Source organism: Urtica dioica, chromosome 9, assembly GCF_054948205.1.
Source record: "Urtica dioica subsp. dioica isolate 48M chromosome 9, U.dioica_male_clone48M_v1_H2, whole genome shotgun sequence".
In the NCBI taxonomy this organism is placed as follows: Eukaryota; Viridiplantae; Streptophyta; class Magnoliopsida; order Rosales; family Urticaceae; genus Urtica; species Urtica dioica.
In genome coordinates this window covers 18,323,280-18,342,956 of record NC_142764.1, presented here as the reverse complement: position 1 = coordinate 18,342,956, position 19,677 = coordinate 18,323,280, and the positions used below count along the sequence as shown (strand labels likewise).

Below are 19,677 nucleotides of genomic sequence, written 5' to 3'. Positions count from 1 at the left end.
TTCAACTTTTTATTAATAAATAAGCAATTACAAGCAAGAGTTTTCGTGAGACTTTATTACATCAAATGTACGAAAGTAAAGGCTACAACTCTTCTTGTGGGTACCGTTGACAACACTTTCATCAAGTCTATTGACCATAAGACTTGGAAATTTGTTGTGAATGGGTGGAGTCCTCCAACAAAGCTTCTTGAAGATGGAGTTACCTCAGTCACAAAGACTGAGAGAGAGTAATAAATTTTGACTCAGCCTCTCAGAATTTTGATGTTACTAATGAGTCTTATGAGGACTCTCTTGTTATCTAGCTGGGAATTTTGGCAGGATCATGAGAAGGCTTGAGAAGCGTCCAAGCAACAACAGTGGTCAATCTGGTGCTCCTTTCAACAAAGATAAAGCTACTCAGGGTTACAAACCTTGGTATAACTATAGGAAATGGAGAGAAGATAGTGGCTATGGTCAACAAAACAAAGGCAAAGGTATTCAGTGTCGAGAGTGTGAAGGCTTTGATCACATTCAGATTGAATATCCTAACTATCAAAGGAAGCGGCAGAAGAACTACGATACCACTTTCAGTGATGAAGAACTGACTCTAACAGTGGAGAAGATGAATCTCATGTCGATAACTTTGTTTTCTTTACTATGAAAATTTCATATACTTTTGAATCTACCACATAGGAGTCTGTTACTAATCCTCCGATTGGATCTAGCTCTTCTGATCTCACTCATACTGCTCATGCTAAGAATGAAGAACCCAGTGATGAAGTTCTTCAAAAAGCTTACAAAACTCACTTTGTCAAATGGGAAGATGAATCTAATACCCTGAAACAGAAGAAGAGAATGTTGGGGGAAAGAAATACATCTTTGTGTTGTGTTGATGATTATTCCAAATATACTTGGGTTAAGTTCTTGCATGAGAAATTTGATTCCCTCAAAGCATTTCACTCATTGTGTCTCAAGCTACAACGTGAGAAGAGTCAGTTAACTAGATGGAAAATTTTGAGGATCAGAAGTGATCACCATAGAGAATTTGAGAACAGTCGGTTCTCTGATTTTTGCAACTTAGAGATAATCATGCACGATTTCTCAGCTCATATCACTCCTCAACAAAATGGCATAGTGGCAAAAACATAACAATTCAAGATGTAGACTCATTCGTGGATATTACATACAGTGTTGACTGCTTCATACTAAAATGATTTCTTACAAATTTTTGGCTGAAGCAATCAACACTGCATATAATATCCATAAATGGGTCTTTATTCGACCAGGTACATCCTCCACTAACTATAAAATATGGAATGAGAGGAAGCCCGATTTCAAATATTATGTCTGATCGTGATCTTAGAAAGAAACTGGATTTGAGAAGTGATGAAGGTATATTCCTTTGTTACTCCACCAACAGTCGTGCTTTCAAAGTTTTCAACAAGCGCACCAAGGTTGTCATAGAGTCTATTAATGTGATGATTAATGATGATGAGAGAGTTGTGAGTGCTAGAGATGAAGATGAAGTTGTCATTACTCCCAGCCTTGCCTCTGGTGATGTCTTAAATGGTGTTGCTAACACCAGTAATGACAATGAAGACTCTAACTCTTGTTCAAGTGAAGATGAAGATGCTGCCAATACCCCTGTCAAGAAACCTTCCAATCGAGTATAATGAGGGAATTATTACTCGAAGAAAATATCCAATGAACTACTTGGAAATGATTGGTAATGTTTGTTTCAATTCCAGGATTGAGCCAAAGAATGTCATTGAAGCTCTTCATGATGAATAATGGGGGACAAGGATTACTCTTCACCAATTTGCGAATGAACTAAAACCAATTGAGTTAAATATCCAAAATGCTCACAAAGTAAATCACCGTCCTAGCCACAAGTCCGATCAAAATCATCATCGTGTGAAAAAAAAACGACAAGATCGCAATCGGAATCTAAACTTCGATTCTTTCTCCGACTTTGGAGAAAATGAGGCTCATAACAGAAAGCCTACTCCGAGGAAAAGAACATCGAAAATGACCACGAGTCCATCGGACACCTGAATCTTACCTTTGATCCTGAAGCTTCTCTTCACTGGAGAGAGGCTGTACATCGGTTCGAGAGCAAAGACGACGCATGCGAGGTCCCAAACGACGGTGAGGTAGACTAATCCGACGAGGTAGAGTAGGACTAGAACGACTAGCACCGCGATTCCTCCAGCGGAGGTCATGATTAAGGCTACAGAGAGAGCGATTATGACTACGACGATCCTGTTGTAAACCACGGCAGCGATGAATTCCATATGAAGGTGACGGCGAGTCGGCCCCAAGCTTTCGGTGCGGCACGGAGCTCGGCGGCAGTGGAGGTCACGGTGAAGACCACGGCGGACCCTAGCTTTTGGGTGAGTTGCTGAAACAGAGAGAGATGGGGAAATGAGAGAAATAAATGAGGGTAGATAAGTATTGGCACGCTGAGTTCACTAATAAAATCCAAATTAACATTTAGGTTGATTATGATAAATGAATCGTCAAATGCTAATAAATTCGTTCATTTCTCTTTGTTCGACCCGTTTGCCTTCATTTTGGAGATCCAGTCAATATGGTTGCAATTCATCCTGGCTTCTCGGACGGGAGTCCCACGGAAGGAATGGCTTCCGCACGTGAAGTGAGCCTCGCGGAAGTGCCATCTGCCGCGTGGCACGGAAATGGCAGTTTTCTTCCGCGTGGCACATGGAAATGGCAGAGGTTGTCGGAAGGTATCGGAAGACATATTGCCGTTGGTTTGACTGAGGATGTGTGTGTGTGTGTGTGTGTAACGTGTCTATAATTGGCTCTCTATTGTTCTGTGTGTTTTGTATACTGCTGCTATTTTATGAATTACCATTTATGCAAAGCGTAAACTGGTACACACTTTCAAGTTTCAACAATTCAACCTTATAATTTATATTATTTAATTGCCTTAAATATATATATATATATATATATATATATATATATATAATATTTAATTATCCATTATTTAAAAAAAGAAACATGGCCATTCTTTATAAAATATACTAATTACTCGGAGGACTATTATATGGGCAAGGGGCAAAAAGTTGTACACATATTCTATTCATATAAATTACATACTTAATACAATTTAAATATACAAATCCTTTTCAACGAATTTTGTTAAACCCCGAAAGAAGTAGAATCAACAAAGATTAAGATGATCAGTGAGAAATGCAATTCGTTGTTTAGTTTGGTGGACTAATCTTTCCCAAAACAATCACAGCCTCAAAGAAATCAAACGACAGATGCTATTCCTTTCCCTCCAACACTCTAAAATGGGAATGGAGTCAGACAAACCGACTTCTTCAAGAAATGGACAAAAGCATCCACGTCTAACCATCCTATTGGTGTCCCCTAATTACTATTTTGCCCCTGCCTCCACGCTTTCGATTTCGCTTTCCCAAAACACACAACGCCATAATAAGTAACATTTATGGCAATATTTTTGCCACTCTTTAGTACAAGAATACCAATCCGAGGGTAATAGGGTAATCCAAATAAAACGATCATGAACCAAAAATAGTTAAGGATGCTTTGGGAATACGAAACAGTAACAGATAGAGAAAGCAAACGCTAATCTAAATAAGGCTCAACACAAATTAATTTAAGATCACACTTCCCAGAGATAGAGAAAACAAAAACTCTCTCTCTCTCTCTCTCTCTCTATTTCTCTAGGTAATATCTAATATGGATATTAAAACACAGATAATGCAATACAGATACCAGTTGGCCATTATAGCGGTTTCGGTGTCGGCGGTAGTGACGTCAGTGCTGTACGCGGCGCCTCGGATAGGGACGATCGTGGCCTTTTTCTTGCCGTTGATCGCTTCCACGGCGCTTTTCGTGACGGCCATCGCGGCCTTCAGTGCCTTCTCTTATCTCACCGTTGACCACATTCACGGCGGTCAAAATCCCGGCGAAAATATCATGGACTACGTCGCCCGCCAAAACGAGTACACGGCCGACGAAGATAACCACGGCACGTGATCTTGTTGTCTCACGTGATACATGTACTTGTATTTTCTTGTGTGTTGAAGTTATTTTATGTGAACGAAGGCAATTAATTTGTTTCTTTGTTTGTTACTATTTAGGCGGTGTGTCGATATAATACTATACTGTATATATTCCTAGAACTCAATCGTGCACCTCATCGCTCTTGAAAATGACAGAAAGCCGTGCCGTTTTTTTTTTCCTGAAGCATGCCTCGTTTCTTTTCTATAGCACGATATTCGATATTCTTAGCATCTATTATTTTAATTTTTCGGAAACATTTAACTCTTACATAGGATAGGAGGTTCGTAACATCACTTCCTTGATTAGGGAATTTTAGTGGCGACAAAAGGACCAGATATAGAACGAAGAAAATGTCAAGTTTTATGTACTGACAGAGACAGATTTTGTATACTTATCATTTAAAAAAGAAAGAAGCAAACGACAACGAATAGAAACAAATTGTCGTATTTCTACAGATGGCCGTGTTTTTTTTACGTCGTTTCTTTTGCATGGCAAGACAAGGTCAATAGGAGAAAACATGAAATTGAGGCGCTAGAAAAGTCAACTATCGTAAAAAGAAATAAAAGGGGACGATAAATAAAAAAAAATTCATGTCAATGTGATTGAGAAGGTAAGAGATCTGAAGGCGTCAAAGTCCCAGAATGATCAAGATCAAGCCTCTCAAAAGTTTCCATCAGAACCGATATATCTTCCTCTTTAATTTTGCCCATCTCCTTGAGCTTGTAAACCACAAACTCAGCCGCACTATAACAAAGCAACAAAATCAACATGGCCTTAATTGTATCATATACACACATATATACAAATACATTTTTTTTTTTTTAAATAATAATCATTCATACATTGTATACTAATTACATGGAACATTTAAGGTCAGACTATAAAGAAATTCTTTAAATCACGAGACAAGTTTAAGAGCCAAAAAGTCTCATTCAAATCTGTCCTATTTCCATTAATAGGGTTTAGTGAATTAAGTTTATGTTTGATTTCTAGGTAGCTTCACATATACTTCATTTTTTTAGACCCTTAATTTTGTTTTTGTCAATTGACTCCCAACCTTTCAATTCTTAAATTATATTCATTGAAATGAGATTTTTTTTTTTGTTTGTTTTATATTTGTTCATAAGAGATATCTTTTCTCTCATGCCAGGAAATGAAGAAGAGGGGATTCGAAGAAGAACATCTCCAACTTCTCCGAGATGTCAGCGGTGCTTTTAGGCCTGGGATTTTAACGGCCTTAGTCGGTGTCACCGGCGCCAGAAAAACAACTCTGATGGATGTCTTGGCCGGAAGAAAAACCGGCGGACAAGTGCAAGGAAGCATTAGCATATCGGGTTACCCGAAAAACCAAACAACATGGCTACTGCAGAGGTATGTTACTGGCTGCTGTTGGAACTAATCCGAATAATTGCCAATTTCCGGTAGCCTTTGCAGTGATTGAGAAAGAAAATACAGAGACCTGGATGTGGTTCATGGAGTTGTTGCATGAGGATCTTGAAGTTTAGAATGAAGCTTGGTTCACATTATTGAGTGACAGGCAAAAAGAAATGGAGAAAGCTCTAGGTGTGATGTTTTTCCTGGTGCTGAGATACGCTTTTGTATGAGACATTTGCATGCTAACTTTGAGAAGGACCATGATTGGCTTTTGTTGAAGCAAATTATATGGTCTTGTGCACGAGCTACAACAACCGTTGAGTTTGATCAGAGGATGAAGTTACTCGAAACTGAGGATGTAAAGGCTCATGAGTAGTTGCTGAAGAAGAACCCCCAAAGAGCGGAGTAAATCACAATTCAGAATATCAGTGAAGTGTAATATGCTTCTCAACATTCTATGCAAAAGCTTCAACTCCGCGATTCTGCCTGCACGAGACAAACTGATAATCACACTCCTTGAGACTATCATATTTTGGTTTGTGTGCAGGTTCACAATAAAGCAGCATGATGTTCAAAAGTGGCAACACCCGGTTGGCAAGCGGATATGGGGGCTCATTGAGAAACACAAAAACATTGCAAGATATTGCCAGTCTACATTAGCAGGTACTGAAAATTCTTGTGTGGCGTGATTTATTCCTAATTTCCGTAATTTATTATTGCATTACGTGATTTCAGGTAATGCAAAATTCCAAGTTACCTTCCTTGGCGTTGAGTCATTTGTGGTTGACTTGAGGGCCAAGGAATGCACTTGTCGGGGTTTTCAATTGAGTGGCATTCATTGCCCTCATGTATTAGCTTGTATTTGGGCATCCGAACTAGATCCTATAGACTACGTCGACAACTGGTATAAAAAAAATATGCATTCAATTTAGCATACAATAGAATTATAGAGTCAACGACCAGCCCGGACAGATGACCAAAGCCTTGAAAAAAATCCACAATTCAGAAGCCGAGGATGTAAAGGCTCATGAGCAGTTACTGAAGAAGAACCCCCAAAGAGCGGAGTAAACCACAATTCAGAATATCAGTGAACGCGAAGATAACGCGACCACAAAGAGAGGCAAACGAAAATGGCTTACTCTCTCTGCTCTACTCCTTCCTCTCTCATCCACGAATGTCAAGCTCTCTCTCAATCGATATCTTCGCAGAGAAAGCCATGTTCGAGAAACCTAAATCACTATCTGAAACTCGGCTTCGTTTCGCCTCAAGCTCAGCCCAGACCCTCCTCTCTCCAAACGACCCACGTCTCTGTTCAAGACCCTATAATAACGCAACAAGGTCAGGAAGAAGAAGAAGGAGAAGAAGCGAAGCCCCAAGAAGCGAACGGAAAGTCTCCTTACAAGCGCCAAGTGTGGGTCAACCCCAACAGCAACAGAGCTGTGCAGTTTCGGAAGAAGCCGTACGAGTCCAGGTACGCCACTCTAGTGAAAACCGCCGAGTCTTTGAACAATTGTGAAGCCGATGAGAAAGCGGTTTCCAAAGTCTTGGATGGTTTGGGTCCCAAGGTCTCGGGACAAGACGCCGTGGTTGTCTTAAACAACATGGTGAACCAAGACACTGCCAATCTCGTGCTCAAGTACTTCCAGAAGAACTCGGAGCTCAAGAAAGAGGTGATCTTTTACAACGTGACGATGAAGGTGTTTAGAAAGTCCAAAAATTTGGCGAGTGCAGAGAAGCTGTTTGAGGAAATGCTTGAGAGAGGCCTCGAGCCCGATAACGTGACTTTTTCGACCCTGATTAGCTGTGCCCGGGCCGTGAACATGCCCAGTAAAGCCGTGGAGTGGTTTGAAAAGATGAGTAGCTTTGGTCTCGAACCGGATGAGATTACCTTTTCGGCCATGATTGATGCTTATGGGCGGTCCGGTAATGCCGAAATGGCTTTCAAATTATACGAAAACGCCAAGTCGAAGGGATGGAGGATCGACCCCGTGACGTTCTCGATCTTGATCAAGATCTACGGCCAATCGAAGAACTACGACGGGTGTTTGAACATCTACGAGGAGATGAAGACCATCGGGGTTACCCCGAACTTGATCATCTGCAACACTCTCTTGGACATAATGGGAAAGGCCAAGAGGGCATGGCAAGCTAAGAAGATTTACCAAGAGATGGTCGCCTCCGGAATCTCGCCGAACGTGAAAACCTACGCGGCTCTCTTACGGGCTTTCGGAAGAGCCCGTTACGGCGACGATTGCATCAACATGTACAGGGAAATGAAGGAGAAAGGGATCGAGCTGACAGTGGTGCTCTACAACACGGTTCTGTCTATGTGCGCCGACATCGGATACACCGACGAAGCCATCGAGGTCTTCAACGACATGAAGGCCTCGCCGACCGCCAAGCCCGACAGCTGGTCGTTCTCGTCGATGGTCACGATCTATGCCTGCCGCGGCCAAGTAGAGGAAGCCGTAGAGGAAGCCGAGGCGGCTCTCAACGAGATGATCGAAGCGGGCTTCGAGCCCACAATCTACGTTCTGACCTCGCTCATACAGTGCTACGGGAAAGCCAAGCGGGTCGACGATGTTGTGAAGACTTTCGACCGGCTCGTGGGTTTGGGGATCAAACCGAACGAGCTGTTCTGCGCTTGTCTCGTCGGCGTGATGATACAGTCGCCGAAGGAAGAGCTTCCCAAGCTCACGGCCTGCGTCGAAAAGGCGTACCCGAAGCTTGGACAAGTCGTGAAGCTCATACTAGAAGAAGAGGAGAAAGACGGAGAAGCCTTGAACGCAGAAGCCACGGAGCTCATCGACGCGATCGGGGCGGACATGAAGAAGCCATATTGCAACTGCTTGATCGATCTGTGTATCAACCTCGGTCTCTCGGACGGGGCTTCGAAGCTCCTCCAATTGGGTATCTCTCAGGGGGTGTACACGAATTTGCAGGCGAAAAGTCAAGTCCAGTGGTCTCTCCACCTGAAGGGTCTCTCTCACGGGGCGGCCATCACGCTCGTGCACGTCTGGATCGGTGATCTGACGAAGGCGGTGGAATCCGGCGAAGAGCTTCCGCCGTTGCTCGGGATCAACACCGGCCACGGGAAACACAGGTACTCGGGCAAAGGCCTCGCCGGAGCTTTCGAGTCGTGCCTCAAGGAATTGGACGCTCCGTTCCACGAGGCGCCGGACAAGCCCGGCTGGTTCTTGAGCACCAGAGTCGCGGTCAAGCCGTGGTTGGAGTCTCGGAAAGCCTCTCAAGATGTTATTCTCACCTAGGACGTCTTATTACGTGAGCTTTTTTAGTTTTTTTTTTTTTTTTCCCTTCACCGTAGAGATCTTTTTTTTTTTATTCCTTCCTCACAGACATATATATGGCTTGTGAATATATTCTTTCCCCCTAAAATGTTTTTGACAAATTTTCTCTGGTGGAAACGATTTTTTAAAGTTGCCCTTTCATTTTTAATATCGCTAAAAGAATTGTCCTTGAGGAATACATCTAAAGCTAAACCAAGATCTGAGTTCCGTGATTAAAGAATACGTTGATCAACCTGTATATGTCATTAAATAAGAAATTGGTCCTTGAGGAATACATCTAAACTAGTTTGATTGTGTAATTAAAAAAGTAGGCTTTTTCCTAACTTTTCAATCATTCTAATCTTTGGTATGTTTTGCAGACAAAAAGATATAAAAATTTCTTATAATTCCATTCGTAGTAATCTCAAGCAACAGTAAAACACAAGTCAAATGCATTCTATCATGTACAAACACTTTTATTCTTTCTTTCTGTCGTAGAATTACCTTCTTCAACTGCTGACAATTCGCAACACTCTGTCCTTTATATTTACATGTAAACAAAAAATAAGAAATTTTAGACAGGCTTCATATTTCTCGGACTTGAATAGCTCTCAAGAGTTATTTTGTCATCCTGCAAAACCACCAAATACCAATAAATGACTTGTTTCTTTTTTTTTAAACAAGACAAAAGCTGAAGAGAAAGAGTGGGGAGAAGAAAAAAAAAAGGGTCTTTATTTACCTTTTACATGACGAGCCAGTGATGACTCTGTTCTTTCTGCTATCATCCGTCTTAGACAACGCAGCTTCTTTCTCTCTCGCTGTTATTTCTCTTTTCACCCTCTTCATCTCTATTTCCATGGCTTTTGTTTGTGCCTCGACCTTCTTCATGAGAATCTGCACAACATTTTCATATCCTGGAATTAGTACCATAACATATAATACAATGTCGATGAGTAAGTGACCCAGAAAGATTCAAACTTTACCCTGATTTCATGATCTTTAGTGCTCAAATCGTTCTCCTTGGCTTCCACAGCCCTCCTCAGACTAATCACCTCTTTCTGAAGCCGGTCATAGAGATACCCTGAAACCGTATCTCCATTATCCGAATTCACAGCTGCTTCTTCAACTAACTCGTCGCATGTCAGTTCCACCGAGACAGTCTTTGTAGTAGCAGCTTTTCTCATGTCTCCGTTCTCTTTCTCGCCGATATCGACGATCTTGTTCCGCGACGCCCATAAACCCTTCTTGGCAGGGTTTGGATTGTTTGACGGAGAAGAGCTTTTGGCGGCCATGGAAGCCCTCGGTTGGGACGATCGTGGCCTTTTTCTTGCCGTTGATAGCTTCCACGGCGCTTTTCGTGACGGCCATCGCGGCCTTCAGTGCCTTCTCTTATCTCACCGTTGACCACATTCACGGCGGTCAAAATCCCGGCGAAAATATCATGGACTACGTCGCCCGCCAAAACGAGTACACGGCCGACGAAGATAACCACGGCACGTGATCTTGTTGTCTCACGTGATACATGTATTTGTATTTTTTTTTTTTTTTTTTTGAAGGCCATGTATTTGTATTTTCTTGTGTGTTGAAGTTATTTTATTTTTATGTGAACGAAAGCAATTAATTTGTTTCTTTGTTTGTTACTATTTAGGCGGTGTATCGATATAATACTATACTGTATATATTCCTAGAACTCAATCGTGCTTCGTGCACCTCATCGCTCTTGAAAATGACAGAAAGCGTGCCAATTTTTTTTTTCCTGTTCTTTTTGAGAAATTGCATCATTTGCAATTAATTTCATAACATTTTTTTATTTTTTACCAAAAGATTAATTTGACCCAAAATGTCAACATTGTTAACATAAATGTCAACGTTGTTGACATATCAATGATATTTTGGGCCAAATTAATCTCTTTCTATAGCACGATATTCGATATTCTTAGCATCTATTATTTTTAATTTTTCGGAACCATTTAACTCTTACATAGTTTGAGACATCACTTCCTTGATTAGGGAATTTTAGTGGCGACAAAAGAACCAGATATAGAACGAAAAAATGTCAAGGTTTAGGTAACTGACAGAGACAGATATTGTATACTTGTCATTTAAAAATGAAAGAAGCAAACGACAACGAATAGAAACAAATTGTCGTATTTCTACAGATGGCCGTGTGTTTTTTACGTCGTTTCTTTTGCATGCATGGCAAGACAAGGTCAATAGGAGAAAACATGAAATTGAGGAGCTAGAAAAGTCAACTATCGTAAAAAGAAATAAAAGGGGACGATAAATAAAAAAAATTCATGTCAATGTGATTAAGAAGGTAAGAAATCTGAAGGCGTCAAAGTCCCAGAATGATCAAGATCAAGCCTCTCAAAAGTTTCCATCAGAACCGATATATCTTCCTCTTTAATTTTGCCCATCTCCTTGAGCTTGTAAACCACAAACTCAGCCGCACTATAACAAAGCAACAAAATCAACTTTCAATCTTCAGAAAAGTGGCCTTAATTGTATCATATACACACATATATGTATACACATATACACAAATACATTTTTTTAAAGTTATATATATACAAACATAGTGAAATTTCACCTTATAAATTTAATTACTAACACAATATTAAGATTGGACATGTTAGGTGTATTTTACGGAATTAGACTTTTGTTGTGTTTTGGACAAAATTACCCCTCCAAACTTCTTTATCTCTCTCGGTTCTCACTCTTTGAAAAAATTTCGACGATTTCCGATGATTTCAAACAGTTTTTGACGAACACGCACGAAAATAATCTAAAAAAAAAAAAACAAAGTTTCCATTTTTTACTATATCATAGAAGAAAATATATTAAATTTCAATGAAAACCATCACTAACTATTGCAAAAATCGCAAATAAATCGAACTTTTTTTTTAATAGAAACGACTCCTTTTAACATACCTTACAGCCCTATCATGATCAAGATCGGCAGCCTCAAGATCCAACCTCGTAAACCTCCTATTGACAACCCACTTCACAAGAAATTTCCTCCTTTTCTCCGTCCAAATCTCAGCAAGGTATAGAAACACCTGAGCCAAACCCACAGTGCTTCCCATTATCCAAACCACCGCGAAAGCCCGTCCGATTCCCGTCGAGAAACTCCGATCGCCGTACCCGAGCGTCGTGATCGTCGAGCACACGCAGTAGAAGGCGTCCACAAACCCTAAGCCCTCGATGGAGCACAAGAATAAAGTACCGCCGATTACGAACACCACCACATGCACCGACGCTGCAATGAACCTGTACTCTACCCTGTGAAAATTTTAGGGTAAAAAATAAAAATAAAATTTAATTGAGGCCAAAAGTGAATTTTCAAATAAGTCTTTTTTAATTTTGTAAATTTTAGAAAATAGTAATAATAAGAATTTAATAAATTTGGGTTATCATCCCGGGTTTCAAAAATTCAAATAAAATATAACTTGTTCGCACAAAATGTATATAAAAATCTAACAAATTATGGAGAGAACTATAGTTTAATTGTCGCCGAAACGACTGCACCAGGCGTGGCAGAAAAAATTGAGTCCATCCAATTGTCGCTGAAACGACATAGTTATTTGTTACTAAGGGTAATAGTTTGAAGTTTTAACATTCTGGATCAAATCAAATTTAGTTCATATCAATAAAAAAAATTAAAACATTTCCTCTGACTAATTGAAATTGTAATTATACAAACAAAATTTAATTTTAAATTTGACTGCAAAAATAAAATAGTTAAGAATGACATAAAAACTTATTTTCAGGGGCTAAAATATATTAAAAAAAAAAAAAAAAAAAAAAAAAAAAAAACTAATAAGGTTTGATTGATGACTGCAGATCCGCACCAACCTGTGAGTCTCGACCACGTGGACCGCCTCTCGCGCGTGAAGCGCACGGACCAGGAGAGCCTCTTGCTTGTCGAGCACGTAATCGGCGGCTTTGCCGAGGATGAGTCCGACCATGGCTGTTCCGGCGAAGACGTAGACGCACGCGAGGAGCTTTGCCACGGCGGTGCTTGGGACGAGGTCGCCGTAACCGACGGTGGTCATCGTCACGACGGAAAAGTAGACGGAGTCAAGTATTCCGTTTGTCTTTTTTCCGGCTATCTGGTCGCGGACCAGGAAGAACGTTAGGGTTCCGAGGCCTAGGTAGATTGAGATCAAGGCTATTACTTGGTTTAGGCTTAGTTGTTGGTTTTGTTGTTGCATGGAAGGGATTAATATTTTGTCGGGTTCGTTCGTGCTACGAGAACGACCTGTCGTTTCTCCGATCAAGGGTTCTTTGGCCTCGTTGGCACTGTTATCACTGTCCATTGATGATCTGAAAGAAATAAAAAATTAGGGTACTTGGGTTTCAGTTTTTTGTATGTGGTATATGCCATTTTTTTTTCTTTCTTTCTAATCGACGAATTTATGCGTTGAATATGTTCTGTTTCAACTTTTAGAGCCATTTGAAAAAGTTTACTATATATAGGCCATGGAGATTAGATTCGATGGACCGGAATGTATTAACTGTTCGTGTAAAGTCATTCCAAAGATTAATTGTTCTTAATATCTGATTAATGCTAATAAATAAGATGATGAGTACACGTACGTATATGATTTTAAATACTGGAATTGTTAATTCAAAGCAAAGGTATGCCTGTGCATGGATGTCGCATACACAAATGTATATCCATGCAAAACTGGCCACATACGTAACAAATTTAATCAAAGAAGTGTAAAAATAAAAAAGGAAAGATAGAGAAATTACCGATTTATGGAAGGACGAAGATAATCGGTTTTACGATGTTTTGTAGAGCTATTAATTGAAATAAGGATTTTAGATTTTAATTTTGGGAATATATATTGTGTACATAGCAGCAACGTAAGTAACTGCAAGGCAGGAAAAAAGGATACGTCTATGGCTTCAAGAGAGCGAAAATATATATTCAGAGTAAGTAGTTTGGGTGTTATTAACCACACCGCGTCATCAAGACGGAAATCAATCGCTATGGTCAACGAGGAAGGGCAGGGGCAGAAACAAATTCAATCCAAGGTCAAAATTTGATAGTTTCAAGCTCAAAATAGGTATAGAATTCCTAACCATGTCTCATCTAAGAAATATGCTGGAAAAAGTTTCCATTCAGAATTATATATAGAAATTTTCAGTATGTATTCAACGATAGTAACAGAGTTCGAGCAAAGTGTCGAGGCAAAGGTTGTAAGTGGGTTCTATAAGCGAGAGTTAAGAATTCCGATTTCAAAACAGTAAGGATTAATACACTTATAGATGAGCACGATTGTGGAATTGTTTTTGATAATCCGCTCGTGACAAGCAAGTGGTTAGCAAATAATTTCTTGGAAAATTTCCGTCTCAACCCAAACATGGATTATACAAGCTTTAATAAGAGCATGGTGTGTGTGCAGAAATTCAGCAACGTATCTAAGGACAAGTTCTACAGAGCAAAGAAAAAGGCTAGACTGCGTTGGAGGAGTCGGTGAAGGATCAATATGCTATTCTAGAGAATTACTGTAAGCAATTGACATCCACTAACCCATGTATAGAATTTAGATTGTTTGGTATATCAGATTATGTTTTATTTGTTTTGAATGTTTAAAATGTTTCAGATTAGGAGGCTTATTTGTTTTGAATTGTGATTTAATTATAGGTACAACTGCATTATTGAAGACTACTCTCGATCACGGCAAAAAAGTGTTCGAGGGTGTGTACATATGCTTCAAAGCATGCAAAAATGGATTCAACAATGGTTGTAGGCTGTTGTTAGGATTTGATGGATGCTTCCAGAAAGGCTACTGCAGAGGTACGTTACTAGCTGTTGTTGGAACGATTCCGAATAATTCCCAATTTCCGGTAGCCTTTGCAGTGGTTGAGAAAGAAAATACAGAGACCTGGACGTGGTTCATGAACCTGCTGCATGAGGATCTTGAAGTTCAGAATGAAGCTAGGTTCACAATGATGAGTGACAGGCAAAAAGAACTGGAGAAAGCTCTAGGTGATGTTTTTCTTGGTGCTGAGATACGCTTCTGTATGAGACATTCGCATGCTAACTTCGAGAAGGACCTTGATGGGCTTCTGTTGAAGCAAATGCTATGGTCTTGTGCACGAGCTAAAACAACCGTTGAGTTTGATCAGAGGATGAGGTTACTCGAAGCTGAGGATGTAAAGGCTCAGGAGTGGCTGCTAAAGAAAAACCCCCAAAGAGTAGAGTAAATCACAATTCAGAATATGACTGAAGTGTGATATGCTTCTCAACATTCTATGCGAAAGCTTCAACTCCGCGATTCTGCCTGCACGAGACAAACCGATAATCACACTCCTTGAGACTATCAGATTTTGGTTTGTGTGCAGGTTCACAACAAAACAACATGATGTTCAAAAGTGGCAACACCCGGTTGGCAAGCAGATATGGGGGCTCGTTGAGAAACACAAAAACATTGCAAGATATTGCCAGTCTACATTAGCAGGTATTGAAAATTCTTGTGTGGCGTGATTTATTCCTAATTTCCGTAATTTATTATTGCATTACGTGATTCCAGGTAATGTAAAATTTCAAGTTACCTTCCTTGGCGCCGAGTCATTTGTGATTGACTTGAGGGTCAAGGAATGCACTTGTCGGGGTTTTCAATTGAGTGGCATTCCTTGCCCTCATGTATTAGCTTGTATTTGGGCATCCGGACTAGATCATATAGACTACGTCGACAACTGGTATAAAAAAGATGCATTCAATTTGGCATACAATAGAATTATAGAGCCAATGACCAACCCGGACAAATGACCAAAGCCTTGAAAAAATCCAATTTCATCATATTCTGAGATAGCTTTACCTGGCAGACCAAAGAATAAGAGGAAGAAGGCCAATGACGAGCCACCACCAGGTTTTCCTGAGCCATCCCATGCGAAGAAGCATTCTCCGAAAGGACACCTCAATCGATGCAGTAAATGTGGTCAACCAGAACATTCGACACTAATGTGCAAGAATGGAGCAATAGAGAAGGTAATTAATTGACTTGATCAAAAATTTAATTTAATTGTTATTTCTCTTAACAAATCCATATACATATTGTAGGTCAACCAGCCAAAGAAGAGAGGAAGGCCACCTAAAATTAACCGAGCCCCTGAGGCAGTGAAGAGAGATGCGCGAAGGCAACGACAAAAAGCCAAGTCCAATGCTTCTCAAGCACGTTCAAGCCATGAAGTTCCCAGTCAGCTATCTGAAATCATTCAGTTTAGGACATAGATATAGTACTTAGACCTGTTTTGATGACATTATGATTCTGTGTAATGGTAATGGTTAATTTAGGCAATGGTAATGGTTAATTTTCGGCAACAGACTATTTTTGTCCACAACTGTTGTATATGAATATGAATATTTCAATATCAAGATGACACTCATTTTGTTATAACAAAGGTTAATTACAGGATCATATTTCAATATCAATATCTAGATCATATGAATATTTTGATATGAACACGCTCTTCATTACAAAATTACAGGTTTATTACAGGATCATAATCGACACAAATTACTCAAGCCACATAATTGATTACTACCATTACAGAAAACATACTCAGACTTTTACAAAACGCACACACACTTGGTTATACTACCATTACAGGTTCATTAGACCAACATCACACCTAAACTCAAATTAATACAAAGTCAGAATCGCAGTAGAGCAATCAGTATAGGAATCACACAATCACAATTCTAATCAGTCCAACAGTAACCACTTGCAGCTTCCAAATATTGGATCGAAGCGCATTAGTCTCACACTCTAGTTTGTTCTTCTTACTGATCAGTCCGGAAATCACTTCCTTGGATCTCTCACACATTTCAGGATCTTTCCAAAGGAAAAATTGCACTCGCCTTCATTCTGTGTACGAGAAAAACAAAGAAGAATAGGAAAATAAACTTCGATCCAATATTTGGAAGCTGCAAGTGGTTACTGTTGGACTGAAACGAGCCAGAAGCCACGAGAGCGACGATCAGAGTCCGCGATCGTCAAACGTGCGAGAGCAAGATCGGTATCTTCCGATCGCGAATATCAGTCGGATCATGAAAAAGGCTCTTCCAGCGAACGGAAAGATCGCCAAGGACGCCAAGGAGACCGTTCAGGAATGCGTCTCCGAGTTTATCAGCTTCATTACCAGCGAGTATGTGCTTTTTTTGTTGTTGTTTGATTTGTAAGTTTGTAATTTGATTTTTTCAGAGCTAGTGATAAATGCCAAAGGGAAAAGAGGAAGACCATTAACGGCGACGACTTGCTTTGGGCTATGGCGACTCTAGGTTTCCACTCCAAATAAAATATAAATTCAACAAACGATAGGTTTCCACTCAGCTTCTTCATCCTTCTACGACCTTGCAAAAATAATAATAATAAATAATAAACATTCGCAATTTCAAAAATTGGTAGCCATCCATGTCCATTTATTTCTATTTTCACAAAATCATACAAAATTATTTCAACCAATAATAATTAGGGATGGCAATTAGATCCGGACACGAAACACGAAACGGTTACGACACGATTTAAAGCGGATTTGGATCTCAATAAATGGGTCGGTTCTTAATTGGGTCGAACACGCTAACACGATTAAATAATTGGTCAAAACGACACGATTACGATAACACGATCAAAATCCGATTAACACGATTATTAAATGATCGACACGAAACACGATTATGACCCGCACGAATATGACCCAATTAATATGATTACGAGTAATAGCACGATTACGACCCAGTTAAACACGATTAATATTATGTATGTAAAATTATTAATTTATAACTATAAACATAAAATCAATATTCAATTAGTTGTTTTCAATTACTGATTTAACTAGTATGCCAAATGGGTGTTCTCATAATCACAATTTTACAATCACAATAACAATAGTTTCGTAATAACATATCGTATTCCATTTTATTCGGTTTCAATTAAATTCCATTTATTTCGGACAATTACAATTCACATACACAATAACAATAATCTCATAATAACGTTTTGTATTCAATTTTATTTGACTTTTTTTCAATTCAATTCTTATTGAACAATCACAATTCACAATAAAAATAATCTCGTAATCGCATATCATATTCAATTTTATTTGATTTCAATTCAATTCATATCCAACAACCACAATTCACAATCACAATAACAATAGTCTCATTATAACGTATCATATTCAATTTTATTTTAGGGTCGCTCGATCCCCGTGATCGAGACGCTTAAGGCCCCCGCCGCTCCGAAAATCTCGATCCACGTAGTTTATGGTCGCTTGATCCCCGTGATCAAGTCGCTTAAGGCCCCGTGGTTTCAAAAATCCTGACCCCCGTGGTATAGGGTCGCTCGATCCCCGTGATCGAGTCGCTTAAGGCCTCTGTGGCTCTGTAAATCTTGACCCCTGTGGTTTATGGTCGCTCAATCCCCATAATCGAGTCACTTAAGGCCCCGTGACTGGGTAAGATTTACTGCATTCATTGCTGCAAAAAAATCACCACGCAAGCGGACATGTCGCCCAAGTAATATAATGTACGTGAAGTACGATATCACTCCCACAGAGACTAGTAATATTTAAATTAACTTGACGCGAATTGATTCCAAAGTTTTGATGAACGATTGTTATGAATAAACTAAAAATTGAACAAAGACAAGAAAAAAATAGTCAAACGAGTTTAAACAACAAGAAAAAGCAGGGCCATGACTAAATAACCGTCACCCAGGATTGTCAGTGGTCCACGACGACCACTCAATCAACGGGAGGCCACAGTCGCAACATGACCACCGTAAGTCCGGCTCTTCCATGACGATTCCGCGAGTTTAAGATGAAGAAGAATAATGATACGAAGAAAAACGCAAAACGAAGCGAAGAAGAATCGTGGATGAAGAATCACAGATCTAGGGTTTTTAATTGGGGATTTGATCTCAATCGGCTCTAATAAATATTAGACTTAATTCGAATTTTTGTTTTTAAAATTCAATAAATATTAGACTTAATTTGAGTTTTTAAAATGCAATAGCTAATTTTAGAAGATGATGACGACACGTGTACTTCCGTTAGCATTTAACGGTTTTAGTAGTAACGGCGCAACAAAATTTTAACATGAGGTATTTTTTTTCCGAAAAAAGGTAGTTAAGTGCATATCTACTCTTGGGCAATGTGTATTTATGTCGCCATTTTCTCTTTAGAATAAATGAGGTTATTTTCCATAACCTGCTTTCAAACTTAATTCTTCAAATGCACCATTAACAATTTTTTTTTTAATTTCAGTAATATTTATTTTTACAGTATTTTCTTGTCATTAATTCTCTAGTTCTATTTGATTTTTTTTATATGGGTTCATTAGGTAAATAGCCACATTTACAGTTTGACATAACTAAATAGCGAGCCTTTCGTAAATCTTAAGTAAATAGTCACTTCCATTTATTAGGTCACGTCATCTTTATGGCTATTTACCTAAGATTTATGAAACGTTGGTTATATAGCAATTTCAAACGTTTTATTTGGCTATTTATCTAAAAAAAAATTTATATCATTTACAATTTAATTTATCTTATTTTTTCTTCTTCTAATTTATAGTTTCATTTAGAATAAAAGAAAAATCTTATAAAAATTAAAAAAAAAAGTATATGTAGAAGGTTTTCTTAATTTATCATTTTCAAATGAGGTACATGTATCTGCGTGCAAATAAAGTAGTATGATCCTAATAAATAGGAGGAATGATATGCACTACCTTCTTTTCAAGTTTAATACCTCGTTTATTTTTATATTTTTTTTTCTTCATATATGTATAGTAATAATATTTTCCTTGTTTACCGTTATATCTGTGTAACTTATTTATTTACTATATACAGTGATGTTTCATCTGCGAAAGCTAAGTATGGTTGGGCTCCATGGGTTACCAAGTCCCATAATAGACTAATTAGGCCCAACTCTGAGTAGTGACCGCTAAAGTGAGCTCTGAATG

General features: G+C 39.1%; 2 protein-coding genes and 1 pseudogene across 2 annotated transcripts; 1 reads left to right on the top strand and 2 right to left on the bottom strand.

Moving 5' to 3' along the window:
- Positions 1–4,631: 4,631 nt before the first annotated feature.
- LOC149385458 (two pore potassium channel a-like) lies at positions 4,632–13,043 on the bottom strand. Its single transcript, XM_089626339.1, has 3 exons — positions 12,555–13,043; positions 11,631–11,981; positions 4,632–4,782 (listed from the first exon to the last, which is right to left on the bottom strand). The coding sequence occupies exons 1-3, from the start codon at positions 13,016–13,018 to the stop codon at positions 4,632–4,634; spliced, it is 966 nt and encodes a 321-aa protein (XP_089482465.1). The 5' UTR covers positions 13,019–13,043.
- LOC149385460 (pentatricopeptide repeat-containing protein At4g16390, chloroplastic pseudogene) lies at positions 6,488–9,270 on the top strand (annotated as a pseudogene).
- On the bottom strand, positions 9,087–10,005 carry LOC149385459 (microtubule-associated protein 70-5-like). The gene is made up of 3 exons (XM_089625472.1): positions 9,683–10,005; positions 9,439–9,593; positions 9,087–9,330 (listed from the first exon to the last, which is right to left on the bottom strand). Exons 1-3 carry the CDS (start codon positions 9,989–9,991, stop codon positions 9,318–9,320), a joined length of 477 nt encoding a protein of 158 aa, XP_089481598.1. The 5' UTR covers positions 9,992–10,005; the 3' UTR covers positions 9,087–9,317.
- Positions 13,044–19,677: the final 6,634 nt, after the last annotated feature.

What these genes read in the sequence shown, in the direction of transcription:
- LOC149385459 (XM_089625472.1), bottom strand. Translation starts at nt 9,991, where the DNA reads ATGGCCGCCAAAAGCTCTTCTCCGTCAAACAATCCAAACCCTGCCAAG. An exon ending in CTAAAGATCATGAAATCAGG is followed by an intron (nt 9,594 to 9,682) that starts GTAAAGTTTGAA and finishes AATGTTGTGCAG; the next exon opens with ATTCTCATGAAGAAGGTCGA.
- LOC149385458 (XM_089626339.1), bottom strand. Translation starts at nt 13,018, where the DNA reads ATGGACAGTGATAACAGTGCCAACGAGGCCAAAGAACCCTTGATCGGA. An exon ending in CACGTGGTCGAGACTCACAG is followed by an intron (nt 11,982 to 12,554) that starts GTTGGTGCGGAT and finishes AAATTTTCACAG; the next exon opens with GGTAGAGTACAGGTTCATTG. An exon ending in GATCATGATAGGGCTGTAAG is followed by an intron (nt 4,783 to 11,630) that starts GTATGTTAAAAG and finishes GCTTTGTTATAG; the next exon opens with TGCGGCTGAGTTTGTGGTTT.